Genomic DNA, 23,601 nt, shown 5'->3' on the forward strand with positions numbered 1-23,601 from the left:
ATGGTAGCACATGCCTGTAATCCCAGCTACTCAGGAGACTGAGGCAGGAGAATCACTTGAACCCGGAAAGCGGAGGTTGCAGTGAGCTGAGATGGAGCCACTGCACTCCAGCCTGGGTGACAGACCAAGACTCCTCAAAAAAAAAAAAAAAAAAAAAAATCCAAACCCCTCCCTGTACAGGGGTCAAAGTCCAATCACAGTGACTCAGTTCCCAAGTATGAGATGAGTGTTTCTGTTGCCACATGTCCAAGCCACGAAGTGAAAAACAGAGTCGGAAGCCAAGATGTGGGGCAGTATGGGCTCTGGGTGTGCCCATACCTTGTAATGTTAGAACTGTAAGAAAACCCTCCAGATTTGTTTATTTTCTGAGCACATACCGCGCGTCCCTGCGTGGGCAGCTGCCCCTGGGGATGGGAGCCCAGGAAACTCCAGGTTCTCAGTTAAATGGTAACTGTCTGGATGACTCTCAGGTCCCAGTGCCCACGTTATATAAGCGGCTCAGCAACCAGACCCAGGGATGGGGAGTCACTGACCCCCTGCGCCCATGGCAGGGGTGAGGGCAGGGACACCCCCATAAGATGGAGCTGTGATGAGAAGCAAACCCAACTCAGTTTGGTTTCATTTACATTAAAAAGGCAAATCCCTTGGCCGGATGCGGTGGCTCACACTTGTAATCCCAGCACTCTGGGAGGCCTAGGCAGGCAGATCACCTGAGGTCAGGAGTTCGAGATCAGCCTGGCCAACATGGTGAAACCCCGTCTCTACCAAAAATACAAAAAAATTAGCTGGGTGTGGTGGCTCGCTCGTGTAATCCCAGCTACTCAGGAGGCTGAGTCAGGAGAATCGCTTGAACCCGAGGGGGTGGAGGTTGTAGTGAGCTGAGATAGCGCCACTGCACTCCAGCCTGGGCAAAAGAGCAAAAATGTGTCTCGAAAAAAAAAAAAAAAAAAAAAAGGCAAATCCCGGCCGAGCCTTTGGCTCACGCATGTGATTCCAGCACTTTGGGAAGCTGAGGCTGGAGGATCATTTGAGGTCAGGAGTTTGAGACCAGCCTAGGCAACATAGCGAGACCCCCATGTCTACAAAACAATAATTAGCCAGGAATGGTGGATGAGCCTGTTGTCCCAGCTACTCGGGAAGCAGAGGCGGGAGGTTCGCTTGAGCCTGGGAGGTCGAGGCTGCAGTGTGCCCTGATCGTGCCACTGCACGTTAGCCTGGGCAACACACCAAGACCCCGTCTCTTAAAAAAAAAAGGTAAATAAGAGTTGGGGACACTTTTCTGCGAGTTGGAGAAACCAAACCCCCTCGCCGAGTCTTAAGTAGTATTCTCAGGCTGTCTGGCCTGCGGCCGCGCTGCGCTCAACCACCCGGATAACTACGCTGCCACCCAACGCGCCGCCGGCCCGGCCACGGCCTCCTAGATGCAAGCGAGCATGCGCAGTCTCCAACCACAAGTCCGCATGTCCGGTCCCGCCCCCCTTCCCCGCCTTCTTCCCACTCCGGTCTCCCATTGGCTGACGTCGGCGCGAGCGCTCAACACCGACGCGGCTGACCATTGCGCGCTCTGGAGGGCGCGGCCGTGGGAAAGGAGGTGCGGAAAGCCGACGCGCGTCCATTGGTCGGTTGGACGAGGGGAGGAGCCGCTGGCTCCCAGGCCCGCCGCGATGAGCCTCGGCCGCCTTTGCCGCCTACTGAAGCCGGCGCTGCTCTGTGGGGCTCTGGCCGCGCCTGGCCTGGCCGGGACCATGGTGAGCTAGCGCCGCGGCCGTTGCCGGCCCGGTGACCGTTGGGGCGGGCGCGCGATCCCTGCCTCCGCTCGCCGGCGCGGGGAACCCTCGGGCTCCAGTGACCTTGGTGGGGGGCGTCTGGGGGCTCCCCCTCCCCACCCCCGGCCGGGCACGGACGCGGGTGACCGTACTGCGACGCGCTCCGCGGCCCTCCAGGCCGTTGTAGGCGCGCGGGCTGGGTTCGGGGAAGGGGAAGGGGCTGTTCAATGCGCGCGCGTTGGGGTCGGGGAAGGGACTGTTCAGGCCGTTGCGGGCGCGCGGGCTGGGGTCGGGGAAGGGAAAGGGGCTGTTCCACGCGCGCGGGTCGTGGTCGGGGAAGGGGCCGTCCAGGCCGTTGCGGGCGCGCGTGCCGGGGCCGGGGTCGGGGTCCAGGCTTGCAGGGGGCGGGGTCCGGGACGGCTGGGGCAGAGCTGGACCGTTGAGGGCCACGGAGGGGGCGTCTCCGGGCTGAGCGGGGCTGCTGCACCCGAGCGGTTGGAGGCGCAGAGGGCTGGAAATCCCGGATCACGAGCCCCCGGGCGCCGCCCCGCCCCCGCACCTTGGCCTAGCGCGGTGGCGTCACAGTCGCGCAGTCCTGACTACGGCCTCCGGGCCCTTTGTCCCCGGTAGCGGCGCTCGGGGTGGGGGAGCCAGGAGAGGCGGGAGACGGGCGGGTATGGGCCGCGCGGGCGCAGGCTCCCCCGGGCGCCGCAGGCAGCGGTGCCAGAGCCGGGGCAGGCGGCGGCCGCGAGCCCCTCGGCGGCGGAAGGCCCCAGCGTGCAGGCGCAGGAGGGCGCGGCGCCGGCGGAAGAAGCCCTGTCCCCGCAGCTTGCGACCGGAGATCCACGAATGTCCCGAGTCCCAGGACCCGGTGCGCGCGGGGCCCCCACACCGGCTGCTGTGGCACATTTTGGGGTTGGAACCCTCTCCCGGCCTCCGGGTCTCCGGTAAAACCGGACCAGAAGTACAAGGGGGCGTGTGCGTTTAAGGAGGAGGAGCGTTCAGGTTTTCAGGGCCGCAGGGCCCAGGTGTCCCCGCCACCGACCCGCTCCCGATCCCTTCCTGCCTCAGGGTCCCGGGCTCAGCCTCCCGTCCACGCTCTCTGCTCAGCTTCCTTTGCCTTGCAGTGCGCGTCCCGGGACGACTGGCGCTGTGCGCGCTCCATGCACGAGTTTTCCGCCAACGACATCGACGGGCACATGGTTAACCTGGACAAGTACCGGTGGGCGCTCGCCTGGGGTGGGGCGCGGGGCCGGGCCCTGGGAGGGGGCCCTGTTCTTCTGCGCTGACGCCGCAGACCCTCGCAGGGGCTTCGTGTGCATCGTCACCAACGTGGCCTCCCAGTGAGGCAAGACCGAAGTAAACTACACTCAGCTCGTCGACCTGCACGCCCGATACGCTGAGTGTGGTTTGCGGATCCTGGCCTTCCCGTGTAACCAGTTCGGGAAGCAGGTGGGCGGCTGCTGCGTCCCCGGGGCCCCGCAGAGACCGGTGGGTGGTGGTGGGCCCTGGCCCTGCAGAGGCCGATGGGTGGGGGTCGGGGTGGGCTCCAGCCTGGAGAGGGCCTGGGAGTGTGCAGGGGGCCCGGACTGAGGGAGTGCCAGGCCCCCAACTCACTCACACACCTTGGCCGCCACAGGAGCCAGGGAGTAACGAAGAGATCAAAGAGTTCGCCGCGGGCTACAACGTCAAATTCGATATGTTCAGCAAGATCTGCGTGAACGGAGACGATGCCCACCCACTGTGGAAGTGGATGAAGATCCAACCCAAGGGCAAAGGCATCCTGGGAAAGTGCGTGACCTCTGGGGACAGTATGGCTGCCGGGGTCGGGGTGGGGGGGGCTGCTGGGATGCTCACACCTCCCTGGGGCAGAATGGTTCGGGGGGCGGTTGCGGGGAGGTGCTGGGACTCTCACATCGCGTGGCCTCCTGGGGGTAAGATGGCTCAGGGGGCCATAGAGGGCTGTGGAGGCAGCCAGGGATGCCCACACCTTTGTGGCCTCCTGGGGACAGGATGGCTCAGGGGGCTGTGGGGGGCTGTTGGGACTCTCACACTGCATGGCCTCCTGGGGTAAGATGGCTCTGGGGGGCCGTGGGGGCAGTGGCTGTGGAGGCAGCCAGGGAAGCTCACACCCTTGTGGCCTCCTGGAGACAGGACGGCTTGGGGACTGTGGGGGGCTGCTGGGGACGCTCACGTCCATGTGCTTCTTTTCCAGTGCCATCAAGTGGAACTTCACCAAGGTAAGGGGGCTGTGGGGAGCAGGGGACCAGCTTCCCCCGGTCACAGCCCTGGCCCAGATGGGCAGCGGGCAGGAAGGGCAGCCTCAGCCCCTTGCAGGGGTGGCCCCACAGTTTGGACACCATCTCTCCACAGTTCCTCATCGACAAGAACGGCTGCGTGGTGAAGCGCTATGGACCCATGGAGGAGCCCCTGGTAGGTCCTCTCTAGGGAGCCCGCTTGCGGCTCGGGGGCTTGGGAGGTAGCTGCCCTAACCCAGCTTTCCTCCCCGACAGGTGATAGAGAAGGACCTGCCCCACTATTTCTAGCTCCACAAGTGTGTGGCCCCGCCCGAGCCCCTGCCCACGCCCTCGGAGCCTTCCACCGGCACCCATGACGGCCTGCCTGCAAACCTGCTGGTGGGGCAGACCCGAAAATCCAGCGTGCACCCCGCCGGAGGAAGGTCCCAGGGCCCGCTGGGCTTGGCTCGGCGCCCCCACCCCTGGCTACCTTGTGGGAATAAACAGACAAATTAGCCTGCTGGATCTTTCTGCCTAGGGGTTTGGGGGGCCCTTTTGTCAGGGGCCCCTCCATGTCAGGGCCAGTTGCTGTCAGCTGCCAGGCTGGGGGGGCCATGGAGGTGAAGTGTTGTTGCCCCCTCTTCCTCCAGGCTCGGGGGGCTGTGCTGGCTGCAGTGCTGGGGTGCCGCGAGATCTGGGCCCGTTGGACACCCAGCCCTGGCTCTTAATCCATGCGGCCCCACCTGCTGTGCACAGGCAGGGCCTGGTGTAGGGCCGAGTCTTGGAGGAGATAATTGTAAGTGGCTGTTCTTCCTGGCCCCGGGCTTTAACCGTTAGGAGGTGGCTATTGGGGCCTCCTCTGGCCAGGAAGCAGAAGTGCAGAGGCCCGAGGAACAGCGTGGCCCTGGTGCTGGGGATGGGTTGGGCACCCACACCTGCCCTTGGGGCCTCACCTGGCTGGGGGGTGTGGGGGTGGCTGGGTGGTTACTGTTCACAGAGTCCCTCCGTGAGGGTTGGGGATGGACAGGCCAGGAGGGGCTGGTAGAGCAGTACCAGCCACCGTTCATGGGGCCCGGGGGCTGTCTGGACACGGCCTGGCTGCACAGCTAGAGAGACTGCAGCCTGCCAGGGTGGCTGATCCCAGCTGCCCCCACTGGGGGTCTGTGGAATGGACGGTCCATGGCACCTGCCCCAGACACTGGGTTGAGAGGTCTGTCTCTCCCAGCCCTCGTCCCTTCTCATCCACATGGGGCCAGCACAGGGCAGTGGGCAGAAAGGCCTGGTAACCAGGAGAGCCTGGGGGGATGCCCACACACCCCTGCCTTTCCCTCCCTGTCCCACAGGCTGAGGAGCAGACTCCATGGGAAGTAGGCAAAAGGCACATATATTTAAAAAAGTCCTTTACATATGTACATCAGAACTTGCTATAAATACATAGAAACCGCAGGCGCCACCCTGCCAGCTCCACGGCCTGGGGCCTGGGAGAGGTGAGCGGGCAATAACTTAGGGGTCAGGGAAGGGCTGGGGGAGGGAGAATTGCATATATTAGCAGGGGTCTGCCCCACAGAGCCCCCGAGACGCGGGGCCCTGAGCACCTGGGGTTTCCTGAGTTTCTAGCTCTTGGGACCACCCAGTTTCACGGATTTCAAGGGTTTGGGCCCACTGAGCCCTTGTGGGTGCCCAGTCCCAGAGCAGCCACCCGGAGCCCCTTCCTACTTGGGAGGAGAGGCACAGAGAGGGCCCTGCCACGCCCCGGCCCCCAGCTGTCCTGAGTGGGCCCCGCCAGGGCTGACCAGGTGGGGGCCCGGGTCGGGCGCTGAAGGCACTGCGGCCAGGGCCTGGGGCTCCTCTGAGCAGTGGTCAGGGGACCTTGGCCCTGCTCCCCACCGCTGCTCCTAAGGGAGAAACAGTCCCTGTGTCTTGGGGCATGTTTCGCCTAAAGGCGTGTCAGAGAGGAGCCTGGGCGCCGGGGAAGGGTGGGCTGAACTGGATCACGCTCTGCCGCTCGGGACCACCGCCCGCCGCGCCCCCCGCCCCCGCGCCCTCCCCCAGCGCGCCCTCGGAGGGCGGCCCCGCGTGCAGCGAGCGCAGCATGTCCTCCAGCACCTCCTTGAAGTTGATGTCGCAGCCCTGGTGCGCGAGGGCCGCAGGGTCGGCCTGGGCGTCGGGGGTGCCCAGCGGCACGACGCCGGGGCCGGCGTCCAGGGACAGCGGCGCCGGGAAAGAGAAGTGCGGGGGCGGCGGGAAGGCCTCGGCCGGGGGGCTGTAGGTGAGGTCCAGCACCTCTCCGGGGCCGCAAGGCAGCGCCAGCGGGCGCGGGGCGGGGCAGCCCAGGGCGCGCGCCTGCCTGCGCTTCACGTCCGCATCCATCAGCCGCAGCTCCTGCAGCACGCGACGCACGCAGCCCTCGGGGATCTTGATGCCTGCGGGCAGAGCGTCGGGGTCAGGGCCGGGGCTGGGGGCTCGGGCCTTCCCGGGGCGCCCGCCGCCCACTCACCCACTTGCTTCTTCCTGTCCTTGGTCTTCAGCCGCACGATCTGCAGGTAGCTGCTGCTGCTGACGTCGGCCATGACGGCAGCGATGCGGCCCCACACGCGCAGCAACGCGCCGCACAGCATGTAGTGGTGCCGCAGCCGCAGCCCCTGCAGGCAGTCCTTACCCTCCTGCGCCAGCCGGCAGTGCCGGTTCCTGCGGACGAGACGGGTCGTCTCGGCTCAGGCGGGTCCCAGGGGCCCGCAGGCTCCCCAGGTGCCCTGAGATCTCCCGCCTCCTCTCTGGGTCCCGGGAGCCCCTGATACCCGCCGGGGTCGCCGCCATCTAACGGTTTCCCCCTGGTCCCCGGCCCGCCCTCACCAGGCGCTGTGGCTGCAGTGCGTCAGTGACAAAGCGTAGCCACTCTCCCAGGGCTCCTTGGCCTCCTCCGCGGTGACCTGGGGACACAGGGCCGCATGAGCCTGGGCGGGGTCAGGGCCGGCAGCCCGAGGGAAAGCTGCGCCCGGCGGCCGCCTACCCGGTGGAACTTGCGGCGGAGGCTGTCCAGGGCCTCCAGCTGGCTCTGCCGGCCGATGTTGGGCTTGTACACCGTGAAGAGCTGGCCGCGGTTCTGCTCCGCCAGCAGGCAGCTGGGCTTGTTACCGCGGACCTGCGGAGTGGGGCGTTGAGGCTGCGTCCCGGTCCACCCCCCGCGGGCCCTCCTCTGGGGGGACAACCCCGCCCGACCCCACCTTGTAGGAGAGGTAGAAGCCGTCATAGGGGCCCGTCAGCTCCAGCGACTTGGCAAAGGCGTCCTCCCACTTCAGGCCGCGGTCCACGCTGATCTGCCACGGCACGGGGTGGGGGGGGTGTGAGTGTGGTGGGGGCGGGGTGGGCAGAGTGTGAGGGGCTGTGGGGCTTCCTGCTGACCTTGTAGAAGACCACCTGCCCGTCCTGCGGGTGCCCGGGAGCCAGGAACACCTGCTGGCTCTCCTCGTAGATCTCCTCGATACCGGGAGCAAGGTCTAGGGGGGCGGGTGGAGGGTGAGTGGTGTCCGGGCCTGGGACTGCGGGCTGGGGCCAGGGTCAGTCCCGTAGCCGGGGTGCACCCTACAGACGACCCCCCGAGAGCACAGGAGAGGGTGTCCTGGAGCCTGGCCTGACCTGGCCCAGCGTGGGGATGGTGCACGTGGGCCCCAGCCTGGCAACCGCTCAGGTCCTAGGTAACCCCGAGCAGGCTGTGGGGGATCGTGGGAGCCTGGGGGCCGCTCAGGTCCTAGGTAACCCCAAGCAGGCTGTGAGGAGGTTGTAGGAGCCTGGGGGCTGCTCAGGTGCTGGGTGACCCCAAGCAGGCTGTGGGGGATCGTGGGAGCCTGGCGGGCTGCGGCACTGCTGAGTGAAGTAGCCATGGCCCTGCCCCGCCCCTCATCTGGACACAGGGAAGTGGTCCTGATGGACAGGCCTGGCCCCATGAGGCTGGAAGCACAGGCTCGCCGGCCTTTGGTTCACAACAATGTAGCAGGTGCCCCGTGAAGCCTGGGGATGAGCATGGTGGACAGCGTGCACCAGCCTGAGCACCTTCCAGAGACGTGCACGGTGATCCCACGAGCCCTGTGCCTGCGCCCGCCCAGTCTCACCCAGTACCCTCGCTCACCCAGGATGCATGGCGCTCCCACAAGCCCCTCGCCCACCTAGGCCCTCGCCGTGCTCACCCACAATGCACGGCGTTCCCACGAGCCCCTCGCCCACCCGGGATGCACGGCGTTCCCACGAGCCCCTCGCCCACCCGGGATGCACGGCGTTCCCACGAGCCCCTCGCCCACCCGGGATGCACGGCGTTCCCACGAGCCCCTCGCCCACACCCACCCACACCACCCCCCGGCACCTGCGCTCACCCAGGATGCCCATGTCGTATTTGCCCTCCCGCTTGTCCATCTGGATGAGGTGGTCGAAGGTGTCTGAGAAGTACTGGAACAGGGCGTTCTGCTTGTGCACCTCCAGCCCCAGGATGCGGTTCAGGAACTTGGTGATGGAACAGTCTGGCAGGGGAGGGAGCCAAGCCTCAGGCTGCGCTGGGAATCCCCCTCCCTGCTTTGCTCCCCACCCGCAGCCAAGGTTGCATGAGATGAGAGACGGGAGCGCCTCTGGGCCTGGGTGTGGGGCACTCACCCTTCTCCACGTCCAGGCAGCCATTCCGGGACTCCCGGCCGCCAATGCCCACAGACAGCAGACCCTGCTTCATGTCTGCGGGGAGAGAGGCCTCACATGCTGGTCTTCCCACCCCTGCCCCTCCCTCGAGGCCCCTAGCTCCTTTTCCAGAGACCAGCAGCTCCCTGGGGGGCTGGGGAGCAGCTGCAGCCTAGGGCCAGGGCCAGGGCCAGGAGCGGAGCCTCTTGCCTGACTTACAGGAGTGAGAACAGCATGTTCTTGGGGAGTAAACTCAAACCCCAGGCCCCTCAGCTGCCCTGGAAACCCACCCGGCAGCTGCTGGGGGCCACCTTGGCTCCCTTTGCCTTCACAGCCCCCTCTGTGCGTGTGTGGAGGGGTCACTCAACACACAACCGGCCTACAAAGCCTGCTGCCCCAGCTGCTCTGGAGCCCAGTGCTCTGCAACCCCTGCCCCTCCCAGGAAGACCCCCACCAGCCCAGCTTACCCCGGAAGAAGGTGGGGACCCCTCCAGGGTATCCCTGGGGCACAGGCACTTTGTTTTCAGTCTGGCTCAGGATGGTGGTGAGGACACAGTGCAGGGCCCGGGTGCCATACTAGGGGGAGAAGGTGAGTCGGGGAGGAGGCCCAGGGAGGAGACTGGCCTTCCCTGGACCCCTGCCTCCCCAGAACCCCACCCTCCCCTAGGCTCCTGGACCCTGCCCTCCCCTAGACTCCTAGACCCCACCTCCCCCAGCTCTCAGCCACCTCCTCCCCGGGGGTCCTAGACTGGGCCCTCCCCCAGACCCCTGGATGCTGCCTCCCTGAGCCCCTAGCTGCCCCCTTCCCCCCGGGGGTCCTAGACCCAGCCCTCCTCCAGACCACTGAGCCCCACGTCCCCCAGCCCCCAACTACCCCCTCCCCCAGGCTCTTAGATCCGGCCCTCCCTAGACCCCTGCCCCTGCCCTGCCCCCCCACCCTGCCTTCCCTGCAGTACCTTGTTCTCAAAGTTGTACTTGCTGAGGTCACGGGACTCCGTGGCGCGGCGGTCTCCGTGGGTCAGGGCCCCCTGCCAGGGGTGGGGAGGCCATCAGTTGGTCACCTGGGTTCTGGCCTCTAGCACCCCACAAAGCTTTGGACAGCCTTCCTGGGCCTGTCCCTGGTTCTCGGCCCCGCCCCCACCTGCTCACCAGACTCTCCAGGCGCTTGGCCACGATGGAGGCGAACCGGCGCTCCCCGGCCAGCTCCGAGATGAGGAAGACATACTCTGGCGCGGAGACCTGGTTGGACCGGTGGGTGCGGCCTGGGGGCAGAGCTGCTCTCAGGGCCCGGCCAGGCGGGGGCGGGGCCGAGACCATGTTGGGGGCGGGGCCAGGCAGCGCTGGGGGCGGGGCCGGACTCACCGAACTGCTGGATGGCGCGGTCGGCGCTCCACGGCAGCTCCAAGGTCATGTGCACGCGGCGCCGCTGGTTCTGGACGCGGCGGTCGGCTTGGAGGGAGACACCCGAGCTGGAGGCCTCCGAGATGATGGCCACGAGCTGGGGGGAAAGAAGGGGCCGGGACACGGTTGGTGCAAGGCCGGCCCCAGCGTTGCCGCCACCTCCTCACCCGCTAAGCCCCCGCTCCAGGTCACCAGGACGTCCCGGGGCAGCAAGAGGCCTGCGCGGCGCGGACACCACCCATCACACGGCCACTCGCGCCCGCACCTGGCACACACACACTCCAGAAGTGCGCGGGTCCACAGTCCCCGGGGACCCTTGGGCCCCTCTGTGCCTCTTGGGTCCCGTGGGCCGCGCCCACTGCACTACAGCCCCGCACCTTCTCGCCGCTCATGAAGCGCTGCTTCTCCCTGAGGTTCACGTGGTCGATGGACAGACCCTGCTCTGCCCGCGACTCGAAGGCCACCGTCCCGTCGGGCCTGGACACCACGCGGCCTTTCCTGCCGGTCATCTGCAGCCGAGACAGGGACAAAACCGGCCGTCAGTGTTGTGGCCTCGCAGGAGTCTGGCCACCCGTGTCTCAGCTTCCCTATGTCCTACAGCGGTCATGGGCTTCCAGCTGTGGACAGAAGATGGGGGTGCTGGGAGAGGGAGAGCGGGACTGCTGGACCCAGGCGATGTGTGCCTGTCCAAGGCCTGGTATTATCAGCCAGCCGGCGCCACAGAGTGAAAAAGTGAAGGTGGGCGGGGGCAGGGAGTAGAAGGCCGCAGAACCAGGCTCAGGGGCTTGTGTCCTGGCCCTGGGCACCCCAAGGGGTGCGTTCAGGCAATGATCTAAGCAGAGGCCTGCGCAAGCCAGGCTGGGGGATCTGGGGCTTAGAGGGATGGGAGAGGCCGTCCACAGGAGGTCGCCTCCCGGGCCAAGCTGGACAGCACGCTGCTGCCCCAGGGCTCCCCAAATGCCCCCTCCTCGCAGGGCCGCGGTGACGCAGAGTGACCAACAGGGGCCACCAGAGCTGCGCACAGCCTGCGTGAAGCCCCGCCCACTGCCCATGCCCCGCCCACCACACTCAGGCTGCTACGTCCCACCCACCTCCGCCACCCGCTGGGGGCCGCCCAGCTGGTCGATGAGCTCGTCCAGGGTGTTGACTGGCAGTTCCCGGCCCAGCCGCCGCACTTTGTCCAGCAGATCCTGCTTCAGCCGCTCCACCCGCTCCAGGACCCCGGGGCCATGCGGGTCTCTCTGCAGGAGGCACAGGGGTCCTAGGGAGGACGTGGAGGGTCAGGGCAGGACATGTTGGCTGCCTTCTAGGGCCCACCTAACTCAAGGCTGGCCCCTGGAGGGCAAGGACAAGGGGCCCGGGGCAACCGAGGGACGGCAGGGTGGTGGGGAAGCCCAGCACCGTGGCCCAGGACGGCTTTTCTGAACTTGTCTCCCTGAGACCAGCTGGAGCGAGACTAAGCCTCCTGTCGGGGACCAAACACTGCGACCTCACTGCCTCCACAGGGGTAGGGACTGCCCAGCCCTGAGCCCCAGCTCTGCCTCTGACCAGTGGTATAACCCCTGACCTCCCCTCTCTGGGCCTCAGTTTCCCCCATCTGTAAAGTGGGCACCATAGCAGCAGCTGGGCTCAGGTGGGCTGGACTGAGGGCTACAACCTGGGGCGGGTGGTGACCGCCAGGAGGCCGGGGGAGCCTCGGGCTGGAATTCTGACCCAGAGGTGGCTGCTCAGCCTGGACTGGAATCCTGACCCACAGGTGGCTGGCCAGCCTGGGCGAGCCCTCACCCCGGTCGTCACTGGGGAGCCCGATTGCATCAACGATGACAACGTCGTCATCCACCAGGGACTCGGGGGAGGAGTTGAAATCGCTGTCCAGGCCGGGGTCCGACTCTGTGCTGCTGTCGTCACTGATACGGATGACGCCCGCTGTCTCGCACGCCAGCCGCGGGGCTTTGGCCCCGCGTCCCCGAGGTCGCCCTGCAGGGAAGGACAGGGTCACCGAGGGCCAGACCACAGCAAGGTGGAGGAGCAGGTGGAGGAGATGCAGCAGGACAGAGCAAGGCCAGTGGTCCGAGCTGGGGAGGTCCATCCGAGAACCCCCTGCCTCTGGGCAAGCAGCTCAGCTGTTCTCCAGGGACGCCCTCTCGGGAACCCTGTGCCCTGTGGCCAGGAGGGTACGGTGTGGGGGCAATATTTTATTTTATTTATTTATTTTATTTTGAGACGGAGTCTCACTCTGTCGCCAGGCTGGAGAACAGTGGCATCTCACTGCACTCTCTGCCTCCCGGGTTCAAGCGATTCTCCTGCCTCAGCCTCCCGAGTAGCTGAGATTACAGGCATGCACCACCACACCTGGCTAATTTTTTGTATTTTAGTAGAGACGGGGTTTCACCATGTTGGCCAGGATGGTGTCGATCTCCTGACCTCGTCATCCGCCTGCCTCAGCCTCCCAAAGTGCTGGGATTATAGGCGTGAACCATCACGCCTGGCTTATTTATTTATTTTTGAGATGGAGTTTCACTCTGTTGCCCAGGCTGGAGTGCAGTGGTGCGATCTCAGCTCACTGCAACCTCCACCTCCCGGGTTCAAGCAATTCCCCTGCCTCAGCCTCCTGAGCAGCTGGGATTACAAGCATGCACCACCATACCTGGCTAATTTTTCTATTTTTAGTAGAGATGGAGTTTCACCATGTTGGCCAGGCTGGTCTCAAACTCCTGGCCTCAGGTGATTTGCTCACCTCAGCCTCCCAAAGTGCTGGGATTACAACAGGCGTGACCCACTGCAACTGGCCAATAATTTATTTTTATTAATTTTTTTGAGACAAGAGTTTTTTCTGTCACCCAAGTTGGAGTGCAGTGGCGTGATCTCGGCTCACTGCAATCTCCACCTCTCAGGTTCAAGTGATTCTCCTGCCTCAGCCTCCCAAGTAGCTGGGATTATAGGCGTGCACCACCACACCCAGCTAATTTTTGTATTTTTAGTAGAGACAGGGTCTCACCATGTTGGCCAGGCTGGTCTTAAACTCCTGACCTCAGGTGATCCACCCGCCTCGGCCTCCCAAAGTGCTGGGATTACAGGCGTGAGCCACCGCACCCAGCGAACGGGACAATATTAATAAACCCATATCCAACGTCCTTTCAGGCCTGGCCAGTATGGTGGATACGCGGGGTGCCTGGGGAGGCCACACACCAGACTTCGACAGGCAGCTCTGGGCTTCCCTGTGACAGAAGCCTGGGGGTTATCAATGGGCTCCCCAAGGGACCGTGGAGACCCTGAAAACGGAAGGTGGGAGGGGTCTCGCTCAGCACCCGCGTCTGTGTCCCGCCCCCCGGGTCTCGCTCAGCACCCACGTCTGTAGTCTGTATCCAGCCTCTGGGTCTCGCTCAGCACCTCCATCTGCGTCCCGCCCCTGGGTCTCGCTCGGCACCCGCGTCCGTGTCCCGCCCCCGGGTCTCGCTCAGCACCTCCATCTGCGTCCCGCCCCTGGGTCTCGCTCGGCACCTGCATCCGTGTCCCGCCCCCGGGTCTCGCTCAGCACCCGCGTCCGTGTCCCGCCCCCCGGGTCTCGCTCGGCACCCATGTCTGTGTCCTTCAGGCTGTCTGTTGCTTCCTCTTCCCTGAGCGTTCCATGGCAGGGTCCACGCAAGACCTGCCACTGGCAGCAGAGCCTTGAGCCTGCCTGGCACGGACAGGACCTGCATTTGGCTGAGTGGACGGGGGAGTGGGGGAAGCAGGGAGCGACCGGCCGGCCCCTGGGGGCAGAAAGCACAGGGGCAGGGGTGGGTGGGGCCGTGGGGGGCAGGGCTTACGTTTCCGCTTGCTGCCTGCTCCTCTGTCCCGCTTTCTCTTAGTGGATGGAAAGTGCTTCTGAATTAGAGACAGGAACACGCCTCTGAAAGTGAGACGCGGAGTTTATTCTCACACGAGGAGCTGAGGCCAGGCGGGGTTGCTCTCCAGGAGCTGGACGCACCCCTGGGTCCCTGTGGGGGATCCTGGACAGGACCGGGCCTGGGCAGAGGGTCTCCTGTGTGGAGTGGGCTGGGGAGGACTGGGGGCTGCCTGTGAGCTCTCCTCTGGCCTCCTGGTGTCACAGGGCCACCTCGGCCCACCAGGCTTCCCCCGTTCTGAGGAATGTGGCGGGATATGATGATGGCTCCCAGCACAGGGGCAGGGGGCAGGGTGAGGGGGTAGCTGGGGGCATTGGGGAGCTCTGACCCCCAGGCAATGGGGGGATCTAGGGGGGCTGCTGTGACCCTCCTGGGGCATTCTCAACCAACAGGGGAGAGGCTGGGGCTTCAGAGAGCTGGGAGGGCCAGCCCCTAAAATCCACAGCACCCTTGTTAAAACGGCACGCGTGCAGGAAGCCTCCTTCTGAGACCCCTGGAGACCATGTCCCAAACCTTCCAGGCCCACCATGCCTGGGGTCCACCTCCAAGCCTCTGCTTTAGACCTCTGTGGCTGAGGCTGGGGTCCCAGCAAAGCCCACCCCAGCACCTCCTGCTGCTGGGGCCAAGGGGCAGGGTCAGGCCACAGGTGGCCACAGAGAGGGGTGGCCATGAGCTTCGCAGGAAGCCCACAGTCCTGTCCCCACCGTGACACTTACTCAGCGGCCGAGACGAAGCAGTTGAGGTGCCCGTCGTTCTCCCCCAGCACCTCCCGCGTGCGCGCCTCGCCCGTGGACTGCAGCCCGATGACCACGCACTGTGGGACGGCAGAGGACCGTGAGCCACCAGCCCTGCTGTGGGGCCTCTGTGGGGCCAGAACCTGCCAGGCCTGGGGTGATAGCCACATCCCTCACTCTGCTGCTGTGCTTGCCTCCCCAGGAGGGGCCCCGGCCCCCCCACAACACACACTGCTGGGTGGGGGTCTGCCGGCTGCCTGTCTCAGGATGGTGAGCTGCCCACTGTGTGGTCACACTCCGCTGTTCTGACACCCTGGCTGGCTCTGATTGGAAGACGGACATCCGGGCGGCTCTCACCCACCAGGGTGCAGCCCCCGCCCACGTCTGGGGAGGGGCCAGGAAGGACCTGGAAGAAGAGCAGCCTCCGCCCCTGCAGGCCCGGCCGCCCTCAGCCCTCGAAGGCCGCAGCCGCTCACCTTGTCTCGCGCCAGCTCCTCTCGGGCCAGCTCCACCAGCCGGCGCACCTTGGCGGCGATGCACAGATACTTGAAGAAGCGCTGGTGTGCCGACCAGAACTGGCCCCACAGGGACTTGCGCGACTCCAGGCCGATCCAGTCGGCCGCCTGCTGGAACACGTTCAGGGCCTCGGCCCACTGCAATGACACGTCACACGGCGCCCCTGAGCTGTGGCTCCTGGCTCCCGACCCGGGCCCCGGCCCACCTGCCGCCAGACCCAGGCAAGGCATCCCCACGCCGGGTGGAATTTAGGGCAGGATGGGGGTGCTGGGGGTGTGCACTGTAAGAGGCACTGCCTCTACCTGTATGGCAAAAACCTGAAAAACCAAAACACTCGTGGTGGGGAAGCCGTGCTGCAAACGGCACAGACTCCGCGCCCGCGGCAAACAGGCTCAGCTCCTTCCAAGAACCCAGGGTGCTCGCAGCCATGCCTCTCTTGCTTTCGACCAGGGTCTCACCCAGGTGTGATCCTGTCCAGGGGACACTGGGCATGTCTGGGGCTGGCTGTGGTGGTCAGGTTTGGGGGCTGGTCCCGGCATGACTGGGTGGGCTGGGTTAGGGTGGCTGGGACTCTGGCCACGGATGCTGCTCCACATCCCAAAGTGCTCAGGACGGCCCCACCCCAGAGAGCAACCCGGCCCTGGGGGTCACGGGAGATGCTGGCTGTGTCACCTAAAGAAACGAGTGAAGAGGCTGGGTGTGGTGGCTCACACCTGTAATCACAGCACTTTGGGAGGCTGAGGCGGTCAGATCGCCTGAGGTCAGGAGTTCCGAGACCAACCAGCCTGACCAACATGGAGAAATCCTGTCTCTACTAAAAATATAAAATTAGCCGGGCTGGTGGCACATGCCTGTAATCCCAGCTACGCGGGAGGCTGAGGCAGGAGAATTGCTTGAACCTGGTAGGTGGAGGTTGCAGTGAGCCAAGATCGTGCCATTGCACTCCAGCCTGGGCAACAAGAGTGGAAACCCCGTCTCAAAAAAAAAAAAAAAAAAAAAAAACCCATCGAACATACACGGCTGTTGGGTGTGAGGGGGAGAAAACAGGACCTGTCCAAATATGGAGGGAATGACCAAGCCACGTGGCCCACAGCAACGTGGATGCTGAACACGGCTACCAACTGCCAGCCGTGGGCCAGGACCTGGGGGCAAAGGGCTTGGGCACCACAGGAAGGGGGGCGGTGGTTTGGTCCCATCCCTCGTTATCACAGCCACGTAAAAACCCCAGTGATGGCCGGGCACGTGGCTCACGCCTGTCATCCCAGCACTGTGGGAGGCCGAGGCGGGCAGATCACTTGCGGTCAGGAATTTGAGACCAGCCTGGCCAACATGGAGAAACACTGTTCTCTACCAAAAAATACACAAAATTAGCTGGGTGTGGAGGCGGGCACCTGTAGTTCCAGCTACTCGAGAGGCTGAGGGGAGAGAATCGCTTAAACCCAGGAGGCAGAGGTTGCAGTGAACTGAGATCACACCACAGCACTCCAGCCTAGACGACAGCGCGAGACTGTCTCAAAAAAACAAAAACAAAAAAACCCCAGGACAGGACAGGGCGGGCCGTCACCTGATGACGCCTGTGGCATCTTCAAGGCCACGGGGGCGCAATTTCACCCGGGAAACGCACAGGGGTCCCCGGGTCGGGCGCGCAGGCTCACCAGCAGGGCCGCGCGGTTGTAGACGCACTCGAAGGCTGGGGCCAGCGGGATCTCCTCGATGCGGAAGGTGACGCCGGAGAAGCTGAGCTGGCGTGCGATGTACATGCCGCTGACCTTCATGTCCATGGCCACGATCTCCATGGCGCCAACGCCCCTGCGGATGGACACAGCCCCCGTGAGCACGGCCAGAGCCCATGGGGATGGAGCCACTTGCAGCGCGAGGCAGAGCCAGTCGCAGAGAGGGCGGGGTCAGCAGGAGCAGAGCCCTGGCGGCCACTGAGACAGTTGGCAGCTGAGCCTGACGGGGACGGGGCAGGAAGGGCTGCGGAGGGGCTGGCTTCCCTGGGAGTGCTGGGCAGCCCGAGGCAGTGAAACGAGCGACCCACATTCAGCACCTCTGGGTGCTGGGGAAGCACACGTGGCAGTGCCAGGCCTTGGGCTGATGGGCCTGAGGCCTCCTCCCCACCCCCCGCCACCCCTCCACGTGGGTGAGAAGGGCACTCACCTCTTCTCAATGGCGTGCAGGAACTCCTCAAAGTTCCGGAAGGGTGTGCCCTCGCCCCAGATACCCAAGCGGCTCATGTAGATCATGTTCCGAGGCTCAGAGGCACCTGTGGGGGGAAGCTGCCGTCAGCTCCCCAACCCGGGAGGGCCCGGAGGCCGCGTCAGGGGACGACTAAGTTGGGACCGCCCGATGAGGGGCCCCGCGGGGTTGGGAGCCATGGGCCTGAGGAGAGCCAGCGTGGCCTTGGGACAGGCGCAGAGGTGCCCCAGTGTCCGAGGAGGAGCAGGGTGCAGACGGAAGCCGAGCACGCGTGTGGGATACCCCTTCGCGGGGACAGCCAGGCAGAAAGACACTGCTGCGGGTGGGTCACATGGGATCCGCACTGCCCCACCTGTGGCGCTGGCGTAGACCACGCGGGCCAGGGGCAGCTTGTTCTGCAGGTCTAGCACGGCCTTGCCCATCTTGGTGGAGCCGGCATTCTTGGCTTTGTGACACTCGTCGAACACGATCTGAGGCACACGTGGGTTAAGGAGTATTCTGAAGGACGGGGGCGATCCCAGGAGCCGAGGTCCTGACCACCCAAGACCCCACCTTCCTGGTGGGGGGCAAACGCCTGTGCGGCTGAGAACTCCACGAGGGAAGCCCAGGTCGGAGTGGCAGCCGGCTACCAAGGGGGGCGGGTGGGCGGGCGGCCCCCACACGACCATTAGATGGGTGTGGCCTGGGATGGCTCCTCCCAGACTCTAAACAACACACTGAGAATGGGGCCTCCAGCGAGGAAGGGTGGGATCCCCAAACCGTGATATCGCAGGACGTTGCCATCGGAGGAGGGTACCTGGAACCTGTTTTCTTTTTTGTTTTTTTGAGACAGGGTCTTGCTCTGTCACCCAGGCTGGAGTGCAGTGATACAATGTCAGCTCACTGCAACCTCTGCCTCTCAGATTCAAGTGATTCTCCTGCTTCAGCCTCCCAAGGAGCTGGAACCACAGGTGTGTGCCACCACCACAGCCGGCTAATTTTTGTAGTTTTGGTAGAGACGGGGTTGGCCGTTTGGTTGGCCAGATAGTCTCAAACTCCTGACCTCAAGTGATCTGCCTGCCTCAGCCTCCCAAAGTGCTGGGATTACAGGTGTGAGCCGTGCCCAGCCCTAATTCTTTTTTTTTTTTTTTGAGACGAAATCTCGCTCTGTCACTAGGCTGGAACGCAGTAGCTCGATCTCAGCTCACTGCAACCTCCGACTCCCTGGTTCAAGCGATTCTCCTGCCTCAGCCTCCTGAGTAGCTGGGATTACAAGTGTGCGTCACCACACCCGGGTAATTTTTGTATTTTCAGTAGAGACGGGGTTTCACCATATTGGCCAAGACGGTCTCGAACTCTTAATTTTTTTTTTTAGATGAGACACAGTCTCGCTCTGTCACCTGGGGTGGAGTGCAGTGGCGCAATCTCGGCTCACTGCCACCTCTGCCTCCTGGGTTCAAGCGATTCTCCTGCCTCAGCCTCCAGGGTAGCTGGGATTACAGGTGCCTGCCACCACGCCCAGCTAATTTTTGTATTTTTAGTAGAGACGTGGTTTCACCATGTTGTCCAGGTGGTCTTGAACTCCTGACCTCGTGATTCGCCTGCCTCGGCCTCCCAAAGTGCTGGGATTACAAGTGTGAGCCACTGCACCCGGCCACGTTCTTAATATTTTAAGACGAAAGAAAGCAAGTTCCAGGAAAGCAGTCTGAGGAAGGAAAACTGGGAGAATACAAATTAAACGGCCGGCTCTGCCGCCACGTAGCAGCTCAGCGAGGTATGATCTCAGGGTTATCGCTATTTTGTAGATTGTTGCACATAGATTGTTCAGCCGGGTGCGAAGACACCAGCAGTCTCCCGATCTGTTTCTGGCCAGTCTGAATGTTCTGTGTCTCGGCGTTAACTGAATAGCAAAGCCATGGCCATGTCCTGTGCATGAAGTGGATGCTGCAGGCCAACGTCCCTCCCTTATCTGAGCCTGTGCTCCCAACACCCCAACACCCAAGGTGCACCCTGCAGGGCCGAGCACCAGGGCTGAGCCTGGCCAAGGGGTGCCCTGCCGTGCCTTTGCTGCTAACTGTCCTGGGTCTCCTGTGGGGGAGCCCCTCCGAACCGCAGCCTGCTGACGAGAGCCCTGGGATGCTGGGGAGTGAACTGCGCCCACCACACTATCAGCTGGGGTTGGCACCTTCCTGCCTTGGGGAGCAGCTCAGTGGCCACCCTCTGCCCACGGCATCATGGCAAACATCATGACCACATCTATGGTCACTCATCCCACTTATTAGAACCAAGAAACCAAGCCAGAGCCCTCTGGTGAATGATGATGGTCACTTGTGTGGTACCCACAGGGCCAGCCTCCCAGACCAGAAAAGTCTTCTATCCGGAGTCCTAAACCCTGAGCAAAGCTGGGGGCTGGGTGGCCACATCCAGGGTAGTCAGCTCCAGTGGCCTCCAGCCCTTCCCCAGCCCCACCTCTCCCCTCCTACCCCCATCCTGCCCTCCTCTCCCGTGACTCCCACCCCTCCTCTCCCACTCCTCCATCCTCCCTTTCCCTCCGACCCCCTATCCAGCCCTCCCCTCCCCTGACTGCCCCCAGCAGGATACGACGCCCTCGAAGGCCTCCCCACACCAGTCCAGGATCTGCCGGAGGCGAGTGCGGTGCTGGCCGCCGGCCTGGCTCTCCCCAATCAGGGCGGAGTAGGTGGCGAAGAGGACGCCCTCTGAGGTAGTGGTGTCACCGTACTTGATCTGGGGATGCACAGAACAGGTGTGGGATGGGGCCCCGGCTCAGCAGGCTCTGGACCTGGGTCTCCCTATCTGTAAGCGTGCTGGGCAGAGCCTGCCCTGGCTGCTGGCCCACCCAGCTGAGCAGCCCCCACTTATGCAGGGCACGGTCCCCACCTTGCCCCCTACTTTGCCGAGCACAGCCCCTACCTTGCTGAGCGCGTGCACCGCGATGCCCGTGGCTTCGATGTCCCGCAGGTCGCGCTCCGCGTCGTACTTGAGGTCGTTGGAGACGCTGAACCTGCGGGGTGGGGGCGTCAGGGGCGCCCACCCTTCCCCCTCGCCCCCCGCTTCTGCCCCCCACCCCCGCTCCCGCCCCCTGCCCCAGGCAGGGCCTCACCACAATGCTTTCTTCCGGCCACGCAGGTGGTTCTCCAGGATGACTCCGGCCACCGTCCGGCCTTTGCCCACGCCGGCCCCGTCGCCGATGAGAAAGCCCGCGCGCTGCCCACTGGGGAGCAGGACCTCGTGTTGCTGTGGCCGGAGAGCAGGCGTCAGGGCCTGGGGGTGCTGGCCCGGCCCCTCCCCAGGGGCCTCGCGGACACAGGCTGGGCTGGGCTGGGGACATGCGGTCACCTGGCAGGCGTAGGTGATGGCCTCTAGCTGCAGGGCAGACAGGGCCCCGCTGTCCGAGGGCAGGGCCAGGGTGTAGGTGATGTCTGGGGGTGGGACGCTGGACAGTGTGCTGGTCTCCACCACGCGGTCTGGGTGCTGCTTCCCGATCTTGGCTGGAGGAGCAAGGATGGAGAGCAAGGTAAAGGGTATGGCCAAGGGGTGACCAGGGCCAGTTATGGCCCGCTGGGCGGGTCTGGGGCGTGGCCACAGCTGGCGGGGAAGTTTGGGGGCGTGGCCAGGTCCTGTTGGGTGGGTCATGGGCGTGGCCAGGAACGCCTGGGTGGAGGAGTGGTCAGGGCTGGCTGGGTCGGGGGCGTGGCCGTGGCCTGCTGGGTACGTTGGGGGCGTGGCCAGCGGCTTGCAGGAGGGGCAAATGCATAAAAATCCTCCCAGTGCCTCTGAGGTTCCTTTTCACTTCTCCCCTCTGCGAACCCCGGTTTTGTATAACCCTGGATTGTAGAACCTCTCCCCAGGGCTCTCCGGCCCTCCCTGAAGCTTCACATTCCCTCTGTGGGCTGTGTGGGCGGTGGTCACCTGCAGGGTCTCGGTCCCACAAAAGGGTTTGAACCTGTCCCAGGGCTGGGTGCAGCCGGGCCACTCACACTTGGACGGCACGTAGTCGGCATAGGTCTCTGTGTGCCCTAGCTCCTCCGCCTCCTCCTCCTCAGCCTCGTCCTCCTCCTCTGGCTGGCTCTGCACACTCTGCTCCTGCGTGCGTGGCGGGAGCTCAGCGGAGACTGCAGGCCTGAGCGGCCGTGGCCACTGGGCTCCCCCAGGGGCAGGGGCCAGGCTGACCGTGGGCAGCTGAGTGACCCAGGGGTGGGAGACGGCTCTGTCTGCCCCTGCAGCAAGGTGCTCCCCCAGGGCCTCCACCTCCTCAGCTGTAAAATGGGCACTCCCAGCTTCTAGGCCAGCCAAGCACTCCCCACAATGGAGATGCCTGTGCTGAGCCCTCTCCTTAGGTCCCATGAGAGGGCAGGGGAGGGAGCTCTCGGCTGGGCCCAGCTCACCTGGTAGCTGACGAGAAGCGGGGTGCTGTGGGAGGGCAGAAAGTCCTCGAAGCCTGCAAACGGCCTGCTGAGCTGGAACAGCTGGAAGGGGAGCAGGATGTCGGCCCGGGCCGGACGGGACAGGTCACAGCTGGTGGGCCCTCACAGCCTGGCCACCAGAGGGAGGCTCCCCACTGCCCCGTCCTCGCTCCCCATCCTCGCTCCCCAGGACCCTGGGTCTTGCTCTCCTGCTGTTCTCAGGGTGACCCTGGTGCCTCCCAAGCCTCCCCAGTGGGCACCTCCCTGGGGCCTAAGGCTCGCTCCTCCTGGCCAGCACCTGGCTGCCTTCTCACTGATGCCCGGTGTGCCTGCCTGGAGTGCCCAGGAGGAAGGTGCCCGGCTAGTTCTGACAGACAACACAGCTTGGTCCCGCGGGAGCTGCCAGGAAGCCTGTGGACAGGGGTCTGACGGGAGTGACCCACTGTGTGCCAGCCCCATGCAGTGCAGGAGGCCCTCGGGGGCCTGGGAGACAAGGGGTTGGGAGCTCCCTGTCGAGGGGGAAGAGGAGACAGAGGCAGTGGGGGCGGGCGGGCCTGGGCCTTGTCCCTCACCCGATGGCTCCCAGCACACAGGGTGGGTGGCCCAGGGCAGCCCTGCACTCTCCAAGGACCCCTGTGGGTGCAGTCCCCGAGGCCCCTCGAGGGCAGCAGCTCCTCTGTGAGAGATAGGGCGAGGATGCCTGCCACTGTAGTGACCAGACGACACATCCCACTGCGGCCCCACCCTGGGGAGAAGGACTGCCCGGAGCCTCATGCAGATTCACCAGGGTGGGCAGTGGCACTGTCCTCGGGGAGCTGACCCCAGGCCTTGGCAGACAGGTGTGCTGGGCCTCTGGATGAGTCTGTGGCCCACCCGGGGGTCTCCGAACTGACTGCGCGTGTAAAGCCTGTGAACGGGTGGGTCGGGGGTGGTGTGGCCCGTCATGCCCACTGTCCAGATGCCAACACTGAGACAGTGTGGACCCCGGGACGGATGGCTGGGGGATGGTAGAGTCCAAATCACTACTGTGTGATTCTGGAATATATCCACACTTAAAAAGCAAAAATCCTAACAGTAATACGAGCCATAAAAAATGTAAGCATGGTCAGGGTACAGTGGCTCACACCTGTAAATCCCAGCACTTTGGGAGGCCAAGGCCTCCCAGAGTGGAGGCCAGGATTTCGAGACCAGCCTGGCCAGCATGCTGAAACCCCGTCTCTACTAAAGATACAAAAAAAAAAAAAAAAAAAATTAGCCAGGTGTGGTGGTGGGCGCCTGTAATCTCAGCTGATCAGGAGGCTGAGGCAGGAGAATCGCTTAAACCCAGGAGGCAGAGGTTGCAGTGAGCTGAGATCACGCCATTGTACTCCAGCCTGGGTGACAGGGCGAGACTCCATCTCAAAAAAAAAAAAAAAAAAAAGTGAGCGTGGGCCGGGCATGGTGGCTCATGCCTGTAATCCCAGCACTTCGGGAGGCCAAGATGGGTGGATCACCTGAGGTTGGGAGTTCAAGACCAGCCTGACCAAAATGGATAAACCCCATCTCTACTAAAAATACAAAATTAGCCGGGCATGGTGGTGCATGCCTGTAATCTCAGCTACTAGGGAGGCTGAGGAGGCAGGAGAATCTCTTGAACCTGGGAGGTGGAGGTTGCAGTGAGCTGAGATCGCACCACTGCACTCCAGCCTGGGCGACAAGAGCGAGAGACTCTGTCTTAAAAAAAGAAAAAAAAAATAGCGAGTGTGAAGAATTGGAAAGGGGAGAATCCCGCCGGGTGCGTGGCTCAGGCCTATGGGAGG

The 23,601-nt window shown here is 64.0% G+C and overlaps 2 protein-coding genes across 6 annotated transcripts in view; one reads left to right on the top strand and one right to left on the bottom strand.

Annotated features, from left to right (window-relative positions):
- Window positions 1-1,490: 1,490 nt before the first annotated feature.
- On the top strand, window positions 1,491-4,519 carry GPX4 (glutathione peroxidase 4). Of its 3 annotated transcripts, none has more exons than XM_055371041.1 (7): window positions 1,491-1,748; window positions 2,894-2,988; window positions 3,074-3,218; window positions 3,406-3,557; window positions 3,982-4,006; window positions 4,140-4,199; window positions 4,280-4,519. In XM_055371041.1, exons 1-7 carry the CDS (start codon window positions 1,665-1,667, stop codon window positions 4,310-4,312), a joined length of 594 nt encoding a protein of 197 aa, XP_055227016.1. In that variant the 5' UTR covers window positions 1,491-1,664; the 3' UTR covers window positions 4,313-4,519. The 3 variants fall into 3 exon arrangements, with proteins under 3 accessions (XP_055227016.1, XP_063557980.1, XP_055227017.1); XM_063701910.1 differs by having other exon boundaries at window positions 1,550-1,748; window positions 4,118-4,199; XM_055371042.2 differs by lacking the exon at window positions 1,491-1,748 and adding an exon at window positions 2,254-2,637.
- An 852-nt stretch (window positions 4,520-5,371) lies between these two features.
- The window catches only part of SBNO2 (strawberry notch homolog 2), a 72,316-nt gene continuing 54,086 nt past the window's right edge, over window positions 5,372-23,601 (bottom strand). For 2 of the 3 annotated variants that reach the window (XM_055371037.2, XM_055371038.2), the window contains 27 exons: window positions 21,785-21,865; window positions 21,377-21,482; window positions 20,736-20,887; window positions 20,500-20,633; window positions 20,310-20,400; window positions 19,980-20,123; window positions 17,752-17,869; window positions 17,361-17,466; window positions 16,856-17,009; window positions 15,161-15,337; window positions 14,667-14,764; window positions 13,873-13,955; window positions 11,849-12,040; window positions 11,155-11,324; window positions 10,441-10,572; window positions 10,025-10,160; window positions 9,812-9,924; window positions 9,619-9,690; window positions 9,130-9,238; window positions 8,645-8,719; window positions 8,371-8,514; window positions 7,406-7,500; window positions 7,228-7,320; window positions 7,014-7,145; window positions 6,857-6,933; window positions 6,501-6,691; window positions 5,372-6,426 (listed from right to left, as the gene is read on the bottom strand). In XM_055371037.2, coding sequence (XP_055227012.1) covers window positions 5,951-6,426; window positions 6,501-6,691; window positions 6,857-6,933; window positions 7,014-7,145; window positions 7,228-7,320; window positions 7,406-7,500; window positions 8,371-8,514; window positions 8,645-8,719; window positions 9,130-9,238; window positions 9,619-9,690; window positions 9,812-9,924; window positions 10,025-10,160; window positions 10,441-10,572; window positions 11,155-11,324; window positions 11,849-12,040; window positions 13,873-13,955; window positions 14,667-14,764; window positions 15,161-15,337; window positions 16,856-17,009; window positions 17,361-17,466; window positions 17,752-17,869; window positions 19,980-20,123; window positions 20,310-20,400; window positions 20,500-20,633; window positions 20,736-20,887; window positions 21,377-21,482; window positions 21,785-21,865 — 3,651 coding nt within the window. In that variant the 3' untranslated portion in view covers window positions 5,372-5,950. The remainder of the gene's footprint in view (window positions 6,427-6,500; window positions 6,692-6,856; window positions 6,934-7,013; window positions 7,146-7,227; window positions 7,321-7,405; window positions 7,501-8,370; window positions 8,515-8,644; window positions 8,720-9,129; window positions 9,239-9,618; window positions 9,691-9,811; window positions 9,925-10,024; window positions 10,161-10,440; window positions 10,573-11,154; window positions 11,325-11,848; window positions 12,041-13,872; window positions 13,956-14,666; window positions 14,765-15,160; window positions 15,338-16,855; window positions 17,010-17,360; window positions 17,467-17,751; window positions 17,870-19,979; window positions 20,124-20,309; window positions 20,401-20,499; window positions 20,634-20,735; window positions 20,888-21,376; window positions 21,483-21,784; window positions 21,866-23,601) is intronic. The other variant, XM_055371040.2, reaches the window with a different exon arrangement.

The sequence above is a fragment of the Gorilla gorilla genome, chromosome 20 (genome assembly GCF_029281585.2).
Source record: "Gorilla gorilla gorilla isolate KB3781 chromosome 20, NHGRI_mGorGor1-v2.1_pri, whole genome shotgun sequence".
NCBI classification, from domain to species: Eukaryota; Metazoa; Chordata; class Mammalia; order Primates; family Hominidae; genus Gorilla; species Gorilla gorilla.